Source organism: Pteropus medius, unplaced genomic scaffold, assembly GCF_902729225.1.
Source record: "Pteropus medius unplaced genomic scaffold, Ma_sr-lr_union100, whole genome shotgun sequence".
NCBI lineage: Eukaryota > Metazoa > Chordata > Mammalia > Chiroptera > Pteropodidae > Pteropus > Pteropus medius.
The window spans coordinates 14,603,910-14,624,062 of record NW_024349799.1 but is presented as its reverse complement, the minus strand read 5'-3'; the positions used below and the strand labels follow the sequence as shown (position 1 = coordinate 14,624,062).

The 20,153-nt window shown below is 42.0% G+C and overlaps 1 protein-coding gene across 3 annotated transcripts in view; it reads right to left on the bottom strand.

The window, feature by feature from the left end:
• The window catches only part of NXN (nucleoredoxin), a 134,666-nt gene that overhangs the window by 106,898 nt on the left and 7,615 nt on the right, over window positions 1-20,153 (bottom strand). The window contains exon 1 of one of the 3 annotated variants that reach the window (XM_039886232.1): window positions 1,656-1,745. The exons of the other annotated variants lie outside the window; for them this stretch is intronic. Coding sequence (XP_039742166.1) covers window positions 1,656-1,730 — 75 coding nt within the window. The 5' untranslated portion in view covers window positions 1,731-1,745. Of the gene's footprint in view, window positions 1-1,655; window positions 1,746-20,153 lie in introns of those variants that run through there. 3 annotated transcript variants of the gene reach the window in all.

Sequence of the window (20,153 nt, the reverse complement as noted above, 5' to 3'; positions counted from 1 at the left end):
ATCACTCCATCTATATGAGATACTTAGAGTAGTCAAACTCAGAGACAGAAAGTAGAACAGTGGTTGCCAGGGGCTGGAAGGAACGAGAATGAGGAGTTACTGTTTAATAGGTATAGAGTTTCAGCTGGGGAAAATGAGAAAGTTCTGGAGATGGTGACGATGGTTGCGACAACGTGAATGTACCTAATGCCACTGAACTGTACACTTAAAGATGGCTAACACGGTCATTGTTATGTATAGTCTACTACAAGAAAAAATATAACTTTTTAAAAGGTCATTTAGCTTAATGACCCTTCCACTTAAAAAAAAAAAAACCACCTGCTACATAACTTGTTAAAACTTCTATAACAAGAGCTTGGAATCTAGGTGACTTGTGTTCCTATCTCATCCATATTAGCCCCAAACTCCAAGGATATCAAATAAACTTCTTACTTCAAAAAACTTTATACAGACACTCCCTGTACAAGGACTGCCTCCTCCAAAAATTATTTTCCCGTCAGCTGCAAAGGCCTTGCTTGGAGTTTATGTACATGTGGTGGTTGGTTCCTCCCACCTGTTCACTTTGCTTCAGCCAACGGTCATTCTTTGAGCAACAGGAGGCCTCTTTCAGTTAAACAGATGGCAAAGGGCCAAAAGTATGGTAGATTTTTGTTGTTGTTTATCTGTTTCAAATAGCTAAAAGTCACCAGAGCTTTCTTGTTTCATCCCTGACAATTTATCCAGTTCTGAAAAAGTCCCTCTGCAAGCAGATGGCGGGGTGAAAGCGGTGAGAGAAGTGGGAAAGGAAGGAAACCCCTTCCCTCATTTCCACCTCAAAAAACACCAAGCTTTGTTTGGGATTCCCAGCCAGTTCCTAATCCTCACTCTTAGAAACTAAACAAAGAGAAAGATCCAGAAATGCTTGGGCAGAGGTCAAAATGTTTTAAATTGTGGCCAGTAGGGTCAGTGTTTTCTTTCAGGCGAGGGCCGCACTGGGTAAAATTTAAAAACCAACAATAACAAACCACCTACCAACTGTGAAACACACTGAGAAGAGAAAATTGGGTGCAAAATGGAAATGGGTTTTTCTAAAATGGAGTCGGATGCCCAAAGGGCTCACCAGAGAACTCTAGGAATGGTTGCCTCAGTCATAACGACATACTAGCAATTCATAACAGCAAGCGCTTCTCTTTAAAGTACTTGTGGAAGTGCCAAAAGGGGCTGAAAACTGCTTTTCAAGCCTTTGGTCCTGTCTCTGTGACAAGCCACGCCCTCTGTCAGCACCCTGGCCCGTACCCTCTCATTAGTCTGCCAGGACAGTCTTTCCTCCTCTAGTTCCTTCTACCAGAATAATTTTCCTTAAACACCACAGTCATCATCTCATGGCTCTGCTCAAAACCCTTTAATGGCTGCTTACATCATCTGTGTATTCGGTATAAACTTTTTAGCCCACTTCTCTAGTCCTGCTTTCAATGCAGGCTTTTTTTCTGCTCCCAATAAGCCAAGGCCCTCTCAGGATCTGGGTTTGAGTCCTAGGTCTGATTTTCATAGCTGTGTGGTCCTGAACACCTTTGTGAAGGAAAGACGTTGTGTTTTGGAGACGGGCCTGGGCTTGAATCCCACCTCTGTCACTTGCTAACTTACATGGCTTGAAAATGGGGATTAATACCACCTACCTCACAGGGTTGTTTGGAGAATAACATGGGGGAGAGTATATAAAGTGCTGGCAGGGTGCTCAGTGCCTGGCACATTTTTTCTCAGTCTCTGTAAATGTGAGTTCCCACATCTCGCAGCACCGCTGTCAGGAACACCTATTGGGAAAAACGCTTTGAAAATAGTCAAATGCTACGTAAAGAAAAGTGTAAAGAAAATGGTCCAGTGCTATGGTAAAGAGTTATGACCACTTTTGAGCTCACGTTAGGAAATCTCTCTAAAATGTTCCTGCTCCCCGCCCCTTCCAGGCCCATGGCAAATCCTGTCCCCACAGGGGCCTTCTCTGACCACTCTGGGGGACCCCAGGCTTGCCTTCTGACCCCTTGCACATGCCATCTTCTCTGTTCTTTATCGCTTCTCTGATGCAGGTAGGGCTTTTTCTCTGTAAGAAGACTGTAAACTCCCTGGAAAACATGCACTCCCTGCTCCCGAGTACTCCTGGGGCTTCCCTGAGCGAAACTCCATACAGGGGCCCCGTAGACTGCCAGGTACAAACAGAGCACAGTGTGGGGTGTTGCTGCACCAAAATAGCTCTTAAGGCCAAGATCCCCAACAGGCCACCCAAGGGTGAAACTAGGCCCTTAGATGTGTCCTTTGACACACGTGCACACATGTGCGCACGCGCGCGCACACACACACACACACACACACACACAATGTTTTAAATTTGAATTAACTGACATCGCTCAGAATTCAGAAGATTCCACATTGTGCAAACGTTCTAGAAGATTCAACCAACCAGGTTTGCATTCCAGTATGGCCGCCCCTTTGAGATGAAGGATGCACTCACAAGTTTGCCCCAGGCCCATCACCCCTTTTGCCTCCTGGCTTGCATTTTACACTCTTGGTTTACACAGGATAGAGCTGAGACAAAAGTGAATTCCTTTCCTCTCCTAAATCACTATCAAAGGTTAGACAATAGAAGCTACACTAAAAGGGATATGTTTCCAGAAAAACAGGCAAGAAGCATGTTTCTCTGGGGAAGAGATTATTCCTCTGTTTCATAAGCACACAGAGAAGGTCTTTGTGGAAATTCCCCACGCGCTTCATGCAGTTAGGTGACAGTAGGTATCTGAGCTTGCTGCCTGCTAGCATGCCCTATAATCCTAAGTGGGTCTTAAAGAACATTAGGGAATAGATAAGCGTTTTCTGTTACAGAGTTATAAGTTAAACACTGAAAGGTCACCCCAATGCAACAAATAGAGGAGTCTAACGAAAGTGTCTATAAGTAGACCACTAGGGCCACAGGGCACACAGCTGTCCCAGCACCTATCCCCACCATCATGGCAGCCCTCTCCCATTTGTTACCACTGCTTATCTCTCGGATTATTTTTTACCTTCTCTTGTCAATTCTGCCCTTTCACAGAAATTCTAATCTTTCAGAGATGATCAGCCAATCAGGAGCTCCTTTGGGTTAAGGCAGCAAACCACAGGCTGGAAATGTCCCTGGGGTCCTGGGACCTTGGCTGTTTTCACCCTGTTGGCTGCTCAAAGGGCTCTTTCTTTGCTGCCACAGACATTCTTCCCTGGGGTAGGGATGGAGTGTATGAGTATATGAGTGTATGAGTGTATATGTATGAGTGTATGAGTGTATGTGTGTGTGTATGCGTGTGTTGCGGGAACTGGGTTAACTAAAAGAAGACAAGGAGTTGATGGATTCTATGTGCTTGAAAGTTCAGAAGGCCGTCTTCAGAGAACTGAAGGATTTCAATCACTCTTCTGAACTCTCCCTTTCCAACAGTCTGTGTTTGGTGTGCTCAAGATCGTATCCTGCCTTATCCCCAGAAATACCCTGGCTCAGAGATTCCTGCCAAAGACAGAGGCCGTACTTGCTTCCCAAATATGCCTAATACTGTGCTCCCTGTCAGACACAGTGAGGCACAGGGAAAAAGAACAGGCTTTAAAAGGAAGGCCAACTGACCAGATGATTCTGCTTACCTTGGTTCAGTCATCAATTCAAACGGAGAGTGCAGCCGAGAAGTCAAGAAAGGCTGAGACTCAGAAAGGCAGCAATAGAAGAATTAAGAAAGATGACCAAGAGCAAAGTTGTGTCATTAGAGACCAAGGCTAAGATCACCCACACCCTGGTATTCCCGATTACTACGTACAGAGGCAAAAGTTGGACAGTGAAAAAGGCTAACAGGAAAAAATGGATTCTTTTGAAATTCAGTGCTGGAGGATACCCTGGACTGCCAGAAAGATGAACAAGTGGGTCAGAGAGCAAATTAAGCCTTGAAACATCACTGGAGGCAAAAATGACCAAACTAAAAATGTCCCACTATGGGCACATCATGAAAAGGCAGGATTCTTTGAAAAAGACAATAATGATGGGAAAAATAAAAGCAGCAGGAAAAAATGAAGATCAAATATGAGATGAACTGACTCCATAAAAGAAGCCATTGCATGAGTCTACAGGAGCTAAGCAAGGCTGCTCAGGACAGGAAATTGTGAACATCACTCATTCACAGTTGCCAAGAGTTGGAGCTGACTCTGCGACACATAACACACACATAGCATTCTTGTGAAAATTAAATGAAGCAGCACATGTAAAGCACTTTTCATCTCTGTGCTTAGCACATGGAAGATGCCTCCTGAAGTGACAGCCTTGGTCAGTTTTTAGGTAATTCGGCACAGCTCGGGCAAAGGGCCAGAGTTCAAATACTGTCTCAATGACTTATCAGCATGACTGGGAAAACTACTCAGTACAAGAGTGCTTCACTCAAAGGGTTATGTGAGGATTATATAAATACATGCAAAGCACTGAGACAGGGCCTGGCAAAGTGCATATCCAATCAATGAAAGCTGTAATTCTTATTCTTGTTATGATTATATATTCTCAGCGTCCCCCTAGATCACTAAGCAGTAGATACCTGAGTATAGTAGTGACCTAAAAGCACATTAACACTAATAATCACCAGGCCCCTACCTCGGAAGGACCAGAGGTGCATGACTTGATATGGGAAGGTAGGGTACATCTTACAGCTTACTCTGGATTGTGTGTGTATAAATGATTGGCTAAGAGACGTGTACCCCCTCACTTTCCTAGACAGTCTGGACAGACAAAATGTGTTTCCCATGCACTTAACTAACTTTACATAATGCATATCCTGTGTACCTGGCACTGTGCTGTATGCTGGGTAGGTAACAATGAACAAGCGCTGGGAATGTGTATTTTCAAAGCTCCCCAGGTAACACTGAATATCGGCCAGGGTTGAAAATCACCATATGGTGTTTCACTTGGAACACACTACTGAAGTAAACCTAACAGAACTGGGGTCTCTGCCTCTTCACCCTGGGCTGAGAACTATATTCCCTACAATAATAAAAAATCCACACTTCAGACCAGGAAGAGCAGAGACCGAGTCTCCTTTTCCCTCCATTGGCTTTTGCGAGAGCCCCACTCCCTGCCACAATCTGGAAAGGGCAGCAAAGTGAGAGCCCCAACTGGTGGGCTTGGGACTTAGCCCGAGCTCCAGCCTGGGAGCAGCGGCTGGGGCTAGTGCAGGCCCCTGCAGGCACGACACCTTGTGATAACAGCCATTTGGCCAGCAGCTTCTGGCCTAATAGCTCAACAGCCAGAAGTAATTTGCCCAAGTCTTGGTCCTGCTTAGAGGCAAAACAATTAGTAGGCTGATGACAGCCTGATGCTTGAGAAATCACTTTTTAAAAAAAGAAGGGGAAAATGTCTACTTAAAAGAAGTTCTTTAACTCAGAAGGCAGTTCCAGCCACCTTACAAATTCAAAGCCCTCTGAATACACATCCATGTGTCACAGCAAGGAATCTTTTAACTAGCAAAAGAGCAAGAAAAGGAATTCAGATCAACATCAGGACTGCAGCCTTAAAGCTGGTGCCAATTCACCCCTTTCCCAGGAGGCAGGAAAGAATCAAGGAAGAATTTCAAAATCTTTTTATACAATTAAAGAAAGGGATCCGTTGCGGGGAGGAAGAGAGGACAGAGATCAAGAAGTTTAAGGTTTGCTATTTTAAGCTCCAAATACATCACGATAAGAAAAGACTAGAAGTTTTTATTTTATTTTTAATCTCTTCTTTAAGGCAGGAATGGTATTTGGGGGGAACAAACTGTCGGGCCAGCATCAGTCTTTTTTACCCCCTCATCCAGCCCCCCAAAACAAAACCAGAGTTTATCACGTGCTTCCAGAATTTTACAATCTTGAATTACGGCTTTCAAATAATTCAGATTCCACTGTAACAAATCTCAGAGGTGTATGACTACAAAGAAAATCCAGCAAAATATATCCAAAGAACTGTGCCCAAGATGGTAGCAGGGAAAAGAACCAGCCAAGAGGGTAAATTTGGCACAAGAGGACCAACAAATTATATATAACAAACCAGTAAAGATAGCTCCATTAGAAATATACCGCATTCATCGTTTCCCAAAACTCCTTTGAAATCCACTGTTCTCAACTATTACTTTCTAAGAGCCTTTTACAAGGTCCAATCCTTGATCATTTATGAAACAAAACAAAAACAGGTAGAACCATAGTACTGTGCATTATAAAAGCATCTCTTTGAGAGAACCAAATAGGTTCTTAAATATGTATCAGATGGCTTGCTTGGCAATTTCAAGGTCAACATCTGTTAGGATGTACAGTCCCGGTAAGGATTGTTCTTATCACTTTGTTTCATTCGAGTACTTGTACATTTTGGCTCAGCCCCCTCAGATTTTCTTTCTCTCAAATCAGTGAGAAAAGTGTATGTATGCTAATGTTAATAAATACACATATATACGTTTATAAAATAGATCTCTTCCTGCCCCCCCAAAAAGCTCTTTGTCTATTTTAAGACTTAAAAGCTTACCACTCATATCATTAGAACTTTCTAATAATCACAAAGGTGGAGATAAGTACTATACCAACAGCAATCAGGAACTAGGCTGCAATTTTTACTGCCTATTCCCTGTTGAGATACCCAAGTTTTCTTTTAGCAGACGTGTGTTTAAATCCCTGGTCTTTTTCAATAAATACGTTTTTAAAATGTGAGCCAGGGAGTGTCTGTCAGCTGTGGGGAAACAAACCTCCTGCTACAAGCTCTCTCCAGGCAGAGGCTGGCAACCCCGCTTCCATGTATGGAAGTGAACGAAAGCAGTAAAACCTCAGGCATGAGTCTGGGCAGGGCTGGGGGTGGGGGCAACATTCCTCACGGTAAATCAAGTCTGAGCCCAGAGGGATGGATGACAGGAGCCCTTCCAACCCTGCCCTTGGCCTGGGGTCTCATGGATTCTTTAGTGAAATGTCCATAAGGCCAGAAATGACAGGAGAAAGAAAAACGAAGGGCACAGCACAGTCAATAAATAGCCAGAAGGCACCCAAGATATGGAGGTTCATCCACTCAGAGAGGCGGACAGGAGCCAGGCTGTCCCAGGAGCAAAGCCTTAGCCCTGAAAACCAGTGCCACTTGATGGCCAGCGGCGCCTGTGCAGCACTGCACGCTCTGCCTCATCACACATGCCGCCTTTGCCTTACCACTCCACACTCTCTCTCTCTCTCTCTCTCTCTCTCTCTCTCTCTCTCTCTCTGACCTCAGCACCCTGGAATGCAACATTCTCCATAGTTTGCCATCCATCACCATTGTTCTCACAAGGCCAGCACTCAAAGAAGGGTAGATATTTTTTGTGTGGTCTGACTCGTGATTGAAGCTAAAAGGGCAGTTACTCACTTCTTGTCAAGGCAAGTCTGGGAGTTGTAAAAAAGTTTAAGTCAAACTGTGGGGTCTGGAGTCAGACAGATCAAGCTAGAACCCTGCCAGTGCCAGTTACTACATTACTCTGGGCAAGTTACTTTACAGCTCTGTGCCTCTGTATCCTCATCTGTACAATGGGGATAACAACAGTAGGTGCCCCGAGTGGCTGTTGTATGGAGCATGCAGTGCTGTGCTTGGCACAAAGTAAATGCTGCACAATGGTTAAGTATTATTATTATTATTATTATTATTATTATTATTATTAACCATAATAAAGTACAGAGATTGCTTAACAAAGATTTATAGTACCCTTCCTAAATTTCATGCTCACCCCCTCTCTGATATACCTTCTCTTGGCCTCTGTAACCACCCCCCATTTGTGCCTCCTTTCTCTGTTTCTTTGCTGTCCTGTCCCCAGGTCCATGCTGGTGTGCCCCAGGTTCTCCTCTCAGGCCACCTCCTCCTCTCTCCACATACTCTCTGGGACTCTCAGTCCCTCTCAATGGTTCTATTCGCTGGTGACTCAAAGATCTGCCTCAGACACAGATCTACCTCTCCGCAGAGCTGTAATCAAGCAACTAGAAACTGAATATCTCTATCTGCTTTTAATCTCCCCCACAAACCAACACCAGCTTTCCTTTTCTCTGTCTTAGTTGGTGACATACCTTGATGCCATTAACTCCTTCCTGTTTCACCCTCTGTCTTAGTCAACTCAGGCCGGTATAGCAAAATACCACAGACTGGGCAGCTTAAACAACAGTTATTTCTCACCCCTCCAGAGAGTCCTGGAAATTCAAGATCCAAGGCGCTGACAGATGCGGAGTCTGATGAGGGCTCTCTTCCTGGTTTGTAGACCACTGCCTTCTTGCTGCCATATGTCCACCCATGGTGGGAGAGAGAGGAAGTTCTGATCTCTTCTTCTTATAAGGGTATTAATCCCATGATAGAGGCTCTACCCTCATGATCTCATCTAAACCTAATTTCTTCCCAATGACCCCCATCTCCAAATATCATCACTTTGGAGATCAGGACGTCAACATATGAATTTGGGAGGACGTAAATATTCAGTCCATAATACCTTCCGAAGCCAGGACAGAGCCATCAAGTATATCTCTTAATGCTTCTCAAATCCACTCCCTCCTTCCCATCCCCATCCCTACTACCCTGGGGTAGGTAGGCCTTCATCATCTTTCTCCTTCTGGGCTAGTGCTGTCCAAGAGAAATACACATGCAATTAAAGGTTTTTTTTTTTTTTACTAGCCACCTTAAAAAGTAGAAACAGGTGAAATTAGCTTTAATAATATTTTTTATTTAACCCAATATATATCCAAGATTATCATTTCTACACAAAATTGATTAAAAATTATTGAGATATTTTACATTCTTTTTTTTGTACCACATCTTTGATACCCAGTATAATTCAACACAGCACACCTTAGTTAGGACCAGCCACACTGAGAGGTGCTCACAGCCACATATGGCTAACAGCTACCATACTAGACAGTATGGCTCTGCTCTAGGCTCTTTCTCCAAGTCCACTGTCTACACAGCCACCTTGGTTATCTATCTAATCTGATTAAGGAATGTCCCTGCTTAGAATCCATCAGTGGCCCTCCTCAAGACATAGTCCCATGCCCTGATGTCCCTGCATCTTCTATTCCCCCTTCCCCCAACCTGCCCACCTGGCCTCATCCCTCCCCACTCACTCCTGCCTCTCATTCAGCAAGGGGAACTGCAAAATGCAGATGATATAACAGTAAGTATGGTATGATACTAATTTCATTTTGAATATACATATTTTTATATATATATATACACATATATAAAACATGTGAGAGTGCAGATGACAGATATATGTTTGCACAGAAAAAACTCTAGAAAGGCACTAAAATGTAAACAATAATGACCTCTGGTTGGTGGCATTTGAATAATCTTAAGTGTTTTTCTTTTTGCAAATTTGCATTTTCTAATATCTTTAAATAACCACAGGATTAAAGGGTGGGAATAAAGGAACCTGCTAAAGGAATGAGCCCGAAAGCCAAGCAGTATTCAGTTTTAGAGGTTGTTCTATACGTTTAAGACAATATTTGGGGGAAATGGGTATAGTAAATCCTCGTTATTCATGAATTCCATATATGTGAATTCACCTACTTGCTAAAATTTATTTGTAACCCCCAAATTAATCTAGCAACACCTTTGCTGTCATTCTCAGACATGCACAGAGTGGTAAAAAAATCTGAATTACCTACCACACACATTCTCAGCTGAGGTTAAACAAGGCAACACTCTGCCTTCTTGTTTCAAGTCATGCTACAAACAAATGTCCTTTTGGTGGTCTGTTTAATGCCCCATTTTGGTGGTTTCTGTTAGTGATTTCACCTGTTTCAAATGGCCACCAAGAGTAGTGCTGAAGCATATCTAGTGTTCCTAAGTGCAAGATGGCTGTGATGTACCTTAAGGAGAAAATATGTGTTTATAAAAACTTTGTTCAGACCTGGGGTACAGCGCTGTGGCCAAAAGTTCAATATCATTGAATCGACAATATATATTGAATAAGATATGTTTAAACAGAAACACACATAAAACAAGTTCTCCACACGGTCACCATGGAGGAAGATGACCATGCATACACACAGTCACCTTAGCTCCATGCCACATCTCCTCTCTGTACACAGCAAACTGCAAATGACAAATTCAAGGAGACCTGTGCTGGGTTTCAGAAAATACTTTCACACACACACCAATTTGATTCCATAACAAGAGCTGGCCTTAGGAATGATTCCCACACCAAGTTTCAGAACATCTAAATTCTCCCTCTGGTGAAATAGCTGGCTTGCTCCCGCAGCCCCCTTTCCAAACTCTTGAGGTCGAAGCCAAGTATGTGTCCAGGGCTGCCCCGTGCAGACTCTGCTTTTCTCTACTCCGGCTTCTATCTTCCTGCTCAGGTTGGAATGACCTCCTCGAAACACAGAGCAAATTCCCGTGACCCCAGGGCGCAGGGCCGGGTGCCAAAGGTTCAGGTCTCAGCTATCCCTCAACACGGGAAGGGCGGGAAGGGCGCTAACTGCCTGGACAGGCCCCTGGATAACGTGCCTCCTCTCCCTTCCCCGTTGGCTCAACAGGAAAAAATACTGTGGCCGTGGAGTCACTCGAATGGAATTTCTCTTTAACACTTCAGAGTCTCATCAGCTTAGATGCACAAACTGAAGCACCTGGCTCTTTTGGAATTCCTTTCTTTATAGTTCCCACATTTCAGCCCTGGTAATCCCCTTCTTAAGTGCTCCATGCTGTTGTTCAGTGAGGTAACATGTTTGTTTTTACAGCAATGAGTTACAGCCACTTGAGGCTTTCCACAGAGAAGGTCTGACCGGCACCCCGGGCCTGACCCAGCTCTTCCACAGGAAAACAGCTCTGCTCTCAGGAACAGGCTCCCGGGACCAGGAAAGTCATCCTGCTTTCTAGAGGCCAAGATACACAAAATTACTCAGGAAAAATAAGATTGTAGCATTTCCTTTTTTTTCAGGACGCTTCTCTCTCTGTACTAGGAGCAAAATTTGGCAATGTCTGAGTCACTGCTAGGCCTATTTTTTAACGGCTAGTAGGAAAAATGCCAAGGAATACCACTGACCCAGCAATAGGGAGACCTGGAACCTAGAGGCTGGTCAACCATGCGGCTGCCTCCTCTCTGAGCCTCAGTTTCCTCACCAGTAAAGGAAGGGGGCTGCTACATAATACCTAGCATCCTTTCCAGTTTAACATTCAATGACCACATTGCCCCCATGTTATATAACAAGAGCATTTGTTTAATTATGATTATAGTACAAATATACAGAAGAATGTATGCCTTTGTTTAACTTTGAGACTCACCTTTATGTGTGGAATTCCATTCCTCTCTCTTCCTGAATCTTGCCACCTCTTCGATTCTCAGTCTAAACAATACATTGATTCTCTCTTTCAATAAATGTTTGTGCCAAGTATTTATTAATCGGTTACACCAAAGGTATAACAATGATACAGAGCACTGAGTCCCTGCCCTCAAAAACTTTCTGGTCTGGCAGAACATGTTACCACCTCCTGACTAATTACCATGCACCTCCTGCGATGCTGAGGGCTTTTCATATTATCTGTCATCTCAAACCTCCACAGCAACCCTACAAGGTAGGTACTACTATCATTCTGATTTTACGGATGGGAAAACTGAGGCTTGGAAAGGTTAAAGTAACTTGCCCAAGATCTCAAAGCTAGACAGTAGGAGAGATGGATCTGAGGGAGGTCATTCACAAGAGAGGTCGGCCTCTGGCTGCTGTCTGACCAGGTCACAGGACTCTAGGTTCTCAGAGCTCCAGTCGGCAACCCCATCCCTATTAGAACCAACATACCAGAAATCCTACAGAGACTCTAAATTTACACACACACACGTCTTATCTCCCCAGTTAAATTATAAATGGCTTGAGGAGCAGGAACTTTGTCATAAATTTCTCTGCATCCTAACACTATCTGAGGCAAATGAGATACTCAAAAAATATGTGACTGAATAAGGCTGGGCAGTGCCAATACAAAGCAATGCAAAGTGCAAACTTGATTTTGTAACATGAGTATATACTAGGTAAGAAATCCGGTTTGGGAGCTTCTTACTCTGTCATCACTCCCCCTCTCCCCAATACTACACAGTAGTGGAAAATTCCTAGAGGAATTGCCTTTGCTTTAAACAAACAGAAGCCATTCACCCAGTTTCTTCTTTATGATCTAAAGAAGAGTATAGAAAATATATTTCTGCAACAGGCCCAGGATGAGGTTCTTTGGTTTGAGTTTGGCCTCCTTAGTAGAAAAGCATTGGTTTCTTACTAAGTGGCATGTCTGGAATCCAGATCTTTCTTTCTCATTCCAAGCCCAAACCCCTAAGAGAGGCCACTATCACCTTGCAAACAGACCACTGCAGTCAGCTTCCCAGAGCCTTCACCCACGATATCACACCTCCAAGTCAGCATCACCTAAAATGTATTTTCCTGGCCATCTGCCAAAAGGACTTTTGTTTTCCTTATAAAAGGTAAAAATGTTCCCACTGAGCATGGGGAGCCTCAGTCACTCATCAGTTTTCAAACATACATTATCTTTCTCCATCCCATACTTACTCTCTTTAGCTGGATCAAACGAAATTTCTCCTTCTCAACTTTTCCCTTCGTTCCCACATGGTTATTTATATCTAGAATATCTTTCTTTCTTAATCCGAGACTACCCCCCCACTCCATTTTAAAAGGTCACTTTCAAGTTATTCTTTCCAGAAAGCTTTCTTGAAGCCCACGGTTACATGCTGATTTCCCTCCTCCCTCGGCCCTCCCACCCCGTGTTCCTTTGCTCTATAAAATACGATGAGGAGCAAGGTAATTTACTCATCTCCTGATAATGCCACCGATCTGGTAACTAGATCAAAGGGGGGCGGGGGGCGACACTAAAGTAAGCATCCAAAAACTAGGCGCACACACTTTCATGCAAAAGCACCATTACTTTCTTCACACATATTTATGTATTCATTACAAAAGTGATTACACTCAGAACATTTAGAAATCAGAAACCCACCACCAGAGACACCACTACCCTAACATAACGATAAGCAATCTGGGGTATTTACTTCAATCTTTCCTCCTATATACCAGCTTAAACAGTGTTGTAATCACGGTATCTGTATAATTTGGGATCTTGCTATTTTGTACACAATATCTAAAGTCTAGTTCTATGTTCCAGCAAAGGTCATTAACTCCCCCTGTAATAGCTGTGCAACAGGATTCTGAGTACTGTAATTTACTTAACCATTCCATGATGAACATTTAGAGCATTTCCAATGTCTTTCTATTACATAAAGCTTTAAAGAATAGCTTCATGAAGGGAAGGTAAAATGAGGCAAGCATCATTATAGTTTTGTTCTGACATATATTTAATCTGCACTGATGACTATTCAGAAAATATCCTCACTTCTAAACTGACACTAATTTTCTTTCCATTCTTAAATCAAGTCCCCTTTTAAGGTCACTGGATTTTTGTAAAGTTTGTCTTTCTTAATTTCTATTATCTATTTAATAAATCTATTTAATTCTCATAGCAACCCTTTAAGTTTTCATAAACAACTTGCCTACGTGAACCTACAACCAAATGAATTTCTAAGTCGTCTCAGTTGCCTCACACAGGAAAGAATAAGGAGTGTTCAGAGGTAAGGGGAAGGGTTGTGTGTGATACTAGATAAGATGACTTTTTGGTGTCATATCTGTACATTTTCCCCAAAGCAACAGATGCAGTCCAAAGATGTAGGGGAGTTTTTCTAAGTGGAAGAAATCTTGAATACCTCTTAGGAGCTCACAATCTGAAACAATATGGCCAAATAAAATGAAGATCCTTCTATAATGAAAATTATAGTTATAGTCCCTTTATCTATTTCATAAATTTGGATTTGGAGATGATGGGTTTTCTAAAAACGCAGTACGCTTTAGTAGATAAAAACCTGTATTAAATACGAGTCTCCTAATACTAGTCACCACAAAAGGCACAACACAATACAAGTGCCTGGCATGGGGAAGTCTTTTGTCCCTGTATAAATCCACATGCTCTTGGAAGACTGACAGTCTTCGAGAATGAACCTCTTAATTTATCCAAATGGCAGGGCACAGCAGTGGGAACTTCACAGACACTGTCTTCTCATTGCTTTGTGTTAGTCCTAGAGGGGGCCCCTGTGGGAGAGCAGAGAAAATTGCCTTCAGAGGTCTCTTTAGCCCACCATATTCAGTCAGCATGTCAAGCTAAGCCATTTTCCTTCTAAGGATAGTGGTGTTTCGGGGGATTCCGTTCCGTGCCTCTGTGTTGGGTTCATTACCAAGGGAGACATGATACAAAGTAACCACAGAACTATGAATGACATTTCTAGTCTTTACCCACCTGAGACAGAAAAAGCAGCATCTGTTACGGGCAGCCAAGAATATGAGTAAGATCTATTTAAGAGGCTTGGTTAAAAAGAAAATAAAAAGTATGCATGTGTCAGGGTCACACATGTGCTTGTACGTGAACAATGCACAAAATACCTTTGAAGTGACACACAAGAAACTGATGATGGTGGCTGCTTCAGGGGAGGCAAACTAAAGTCAGCGGTAGGAGTGAGATGTACTTTTTCCTTCGTGCCTTTCATTTTATCTGAAAATTTTCTTTAACATGTGAAGGCAATATCCTTTCAGAAAGTAAAAATTAACTGCGAATGCTAAATCTATTTGTGTAAACAATACTTAAGCATAGGTATTTATTTATGCTGTATGTGACTTTTTTTTTCCTGGAAGAATATACAAGACACTATTAACAGAGGTTATCTTTGGAAAGATGATTATTTTACAATGAAAAAATGAAATGCTGGCTTTCTCTTACAAATAAAAAAAAGTGGAAAAATAGTATTTAAGTATATGCTGAGTAAATGGATGTATATGACTTTTTAATATAAACGACAGTAAAACCATAATTTGTACTGGCCATGCACACAAATTCCACTCTCCTTGAAGCAAACCATGTTTTTGTTCCAGGGATCTGGACTTGCCTGGTAACTACTACCTCTATCAACTGAAGAAGAGACTCACATGATCTCAGGAAAAAAAGTGATTAACTGAGCCTTCACAGGAAAGCAGTGCTTCAAAAAGCACTTGAAACAAGAGTGTTTTACCACAGTCCCTGCAAATTAATACTTTCCACAAATCCAAATGAAAGAGAATATGCTCAAGTGATATTAAGTGTTATTTCACTCTCAAGAACATTTGTAAAAGCTTAAACTAATGTATCCGAGGGTTGAAGCCAGCAACCTTCTGCAAATTTAAGAAAGTGACTCTCCCCAGGAAAGTGTTTTAAGGCATTTAATTCCAATTCATCTTTATGCCTAACGTGAAATGTCAGGATTCTTAGGCACCAAAGAGCAAAGCACGTAACAGATTCATGTGTAATCTTAGATGGGCAAAAATATACCCGGGTAAGAAAACAAATTCATTTTAAAATAAGTTTAATTGTTCAGAATAAATGGACTAATTTGTCCTGAAAAGTCAAATATTAAGAAAAACAAATCTATCTGCACAAGGACACTGGGTTGCTTTGTAACGAGTTACTGTCTCTTGCTAATTTTGAAACAAAATGCCACACTTAATTAGCCAGCCCAATTCTCCTCCTGCCTGCCTAATGGGGAGAAATGGCATTAAGGAAAAGACTCCCTCAGGCTCTGTTAGTGCCCTAATGAGATGTTGGGGGAAGGGGGGTGCTGGGATGGGGACAAGGCAGCCACTATTGCCACACAGCCTTTAGAAAGTACAGGATCTGGACCTCCTGGACAAATGGAGTGCTCTCAACTACACACTGACTGTCAGGGGTGTCTGGCCACAGCTATTAATACAGGGTACTCTCTGTGGAAAACAAATGTACACTCCACACATGCCCAGGTGGTCTAGCAACTCTTCCTATAAGGTATGAAGTACATCCACAGGGGAGAAAATGTGTCCATAATATCACCTATTGTCAGTGATTTCATCACCAGCAACCAACAGATGGAAGGAGTATCAATTTTCAAAAGGGCAAAAAGGAGATTCTGCAAACTACAGATTGGTGAAGTTGACATTAACGCTTAAGTGAGACCCTGCAGCTTATTACAGTTATTAAACACACACTTAGGAAAAGACTAATTTAAAAGCAAGCATGGGTTCATCAAACGAATCATTTCAAACTTCCCTTGAAAGGGAAACAACAAATATCTAAGTTTTAGCAAGCTCTCTGTTAAGGTCCCCTATGACAATGTTAACCAGAGGGAGAAATGTGGGCTGAATAAATAATACAATTAGGCAGATTTAGAATTGGCTGGATTTGAACTGACTTATAGGCCACTATTAGCCTGGAGGAGGTCTCTAGTGGTATGCCTTAGGGCTCTATCTCCAGAATAAGTCGAGGTCTGGAAGGGATCACACAATTCAAAGCTCAGAAGGGGCTGTGATCATTGTGGATGACCATACTGGCATACAAAAAGATTTCAACAGATTGTAAAAACTGATCAGACCTAAATAAACTGATTCTTTTATTTTTTCAATTAGTTGACATCCAATATTATTTTGTATGTTTCAGCTGTACAGCATAGTGGTTAGACATTTATATAATTAATTAAATCGATTCTTAAAGATGATAGATAAAATTTGGGACTATTTTCATTTGTTTAGGTATAAGATTAGTGAAACAGACTTTGGTGTTTTGGGTGACAAAAAGGTCAGTGAGTCAATGTGGTATGATAGGACTGTCAGAAAAGCTAATGTAATCTCAAGCTATGATAATGGAAGTCTAGATAATATCTAAAAAAAAGGAGGTGATAAGCTTACCCTCTGTGCTTGAGGCAGATGACACTGGAGTCTGTGTTCAAGTTTCAGGACTACTCTTTGAGAGGTCCCAGACAAAGCTTAAGAAGGCTCAGGTATGGATGGCCAGGAGGGTGAGGAAACTTGAACCAATACTATATGAGAAATGGTCAAAAGACCAAGGAAATCTCATTTGGGAGAGAGAAGAGTTGTCTCTGGTTCTTTGAAGGCTGGTCAAGCCCCTGGGAAAGGATGACTGATGTCAGAAAGGCCTTCTCAGGAGATGGTACGTTGTAGTCATTAGAAATACTCCAACAGAGGCTGGATGACCCCTTGCTGGCCATGCTCATGGGGTCAGCATAGATTACTCTAGTGGGCATCTATAGTTCTGCTTTGCCCAGCATTCTTGTCCCCTCTCTCTGGTAACACACCCTCATTTTCCTTGGTGAGTCCCCCGTCCTCCTGATGTTCGGTCCACCTGGTTTGTGATCCCACCTGTGGGGACACAGGTGTGGATATGAGTCAGGTTTGGCCAATCAGAGTATTACGCACTCTGGCCATGGTGACAGGTTCTGGGATGGGAGAACGACCAAGCTCACCTCCTTCTGTGGGGTTTCTGAGAGGACAGGAAGCAAGCCTAGAGCTGCTCATGGCTTTCACATCACTACAAGGAACAGCCTGCCAGAGGTCGGGGCCTACACTGAAACAAGCAGAGAACAGAGATAAAAAAAGGGCAACCTGTCCTGAGGACAGCAGTTGAGCCACCCACACCTATAAGGCGACCTACATCTGGGCCTCTCAGTTATAGGAGGCTAGGACGCTTTCAAACCTAGGAGTCAAAATTCTACAGACCTAGAATAGGAGAAAATATGGGTAAGAAAAGGTTGGGAATGTAGCAAGGAGGTAGACCTAGAGAAAGAAAAAGTGTAAACGAAGGGGAATAACAAATAAATGGTGAAACTATAGGTTAAAGGAGACCTTAGAGAAATAGATATCAAATCCAATATATAGGCTTTATTTGGATTCAAACAAACTAACTTAAATAAAATTATGAGACAATCGGTGAAATCTGAATAGTGACTGGATATTTGTCAGTACTAAGGAATTACTGGATTTTTTTAGGTATAATATGATACTGTGGTTATGTTTTGTTTTTCTTAAAAGAGTTACTTAGTGAAATGTCTATTAAAGAAACAAATATGATGTCCAGGAGTGGCTACAAGGTAATCCAGTAAGCGGTAGGAGGTGGGTGTCCATGAGGTGATAATCATTGTGTATCTGGGTGCTGGGTACATAAGGGTTCACTATGCTGTTTTCCCTATCTGTGTGATATTTGAAGTTTTCCATAATGAAAGTTAAAATAAATGGTAGGAGAAATATGCACAAACCAGTATCTCCCCCTTACTCTCTCCCAGCTCAAAAGTAAAAATAGAAGTAGAAAAAGTAAAACTGAGCACCCGGTAAGTGAAAGAGCTAGTCTAAAATTATGCCCATATTCGAAGACCTGGGTATATCCTCAAACCAACAACTGACAAGTAATGATTGCTCTCCTAGTAAGAAACTGAATAGAAACCAGCTTATGTGATAGGCCACTAGATACAAAGAACCAGGTGCTGAGGGCAGTGGAGGATACAAAGAAAGAAAAAAAAAAAGCAGAAAATTCTTCTCTCCTGTAATCGGAATAACCATAAAATATGGAATGAAATCCAAGTGCCTGTAGTAAACATTTAAACGACACTTTCTAGGCAACAGGCATCGATCTAAACACGTTTAGAATATTAACCCTTAATAACAATCCAGTAAGGTAGGTACTATCGTTTGCATTTTACTGACCAGGAACTAGAGATATTGATCAGGTAACCTGCACCAAAGCCGCACTGCTAGCAAGTGACAGAGACAGGATTCAAACACAAGAAACACAGGTCCAGAGCCCATAGTCTTTTCTACTCACTATGCAACAGATTTTAAACATTCACTTAAAATAACGGAGTAATTTTGTAGGCCCGTGGATATTAATGCCTTAAGTTGCAGTCAAGCACGTGCCCAAAGCTGCCCTCACATCTACATTCACTGCCATTCAGAGCTCAGAGGGTAAAATTGTGATTTTCCTCTATCGCACGTTGTTCTGCCCAATCTTTATATTTCACATCAAACCCTAAAAAATGAGTAACAGATGAGGCAGCTGTGCTATGAGCCACCACAATCAAACGTAAACTGTCTTGACCCGATCTTGTTTAAAGGGGGAAAAAAGACGTCTTCTGATTTTAAACAGGCTAAATCCATTCAGATTTTTATCCTAGGGATATTGACCAAAAAAGACAAATAAAAAACTATAAAACCGTTTCATCTGGATAAAATTCTCCCAGGAAAACAAAGAAGGAACTCCTACCCCTTGAACAGCAAAACTCACCACACCCTATTTTATGACTATTCAACAATGACCCAAGATAAAAGTATAATTAAATGTAGAAATGTTACTTCAGTTTACCTGTAATTGGTGTCTGTCTACATTGAAATAATCCAATGGGGAGTAGGTGATACGTGATAGAAAGGAATGCTAAACTTTAGGCTTATATTGCTTTTTGAAAAGGATTTTCTGAAGAGCGGTTCATGTAAAAATATACTGTATATCTGGTCCAAGAGTTATGACCAGCAAGCAGCAGAAAATTTATGTTTGCTTTTAATCACAGATGCCACAGAACAAAAGTTTCCATTACAGGGTTTCACTCCAGAATAACAGCACTCAAGCAACTTTCAATTACTATACTTCTTACTTGTCATAAAGCAGAAGGCACATGTTTGAAATTTCACTGGAAGTTAGAACAGCAGTATCTGAAAACCTCATAAAAGGGAGGACTGATTTAGTCCTAGGATCTCAGCAGGATAAATGGAGTTCAATTTTGTCTCTGAACAAAAGCACTAAAGCAGCCTGCAGGCTTTGCATAGATGAAGGGGAGCTGGGGGCACTTCACTGGCTGATCTAAAAAAAGCCAAATCATTAAAAGACCCTTAGAAACCACCACCACCACCACCACAAAAGGCAGCGACAGAAAAGAAGTCTGGCTCTCCTGTCTTCCAAGTAACAGCAAATGCTTTAAGCAGTTGAACTACCTCTAGCTTATCTCAGAGTCTGTGCTATATAGAGTGAATCCACACCAAAAGCCGTTTTTTGAAAAGAGAACTTTCGGCTCCCTCCTTTACCTTCTAAGGAAAACATTTGATGTAAACATTTTTTAAAATACAATTTCATAAACAGAAAGGACCAAATTGAATTAAAGGAGTTCAGTTGAGCCCTTTCATACAACACTGTGCCCCCTGATCTAATAACTGGTTCTCTCTGCTTCAATTCTCGAACTCAAACATACTTTAAAAGGTTAAAATGCTTAATATCTACTGATTGCCAGTTGCTGGAA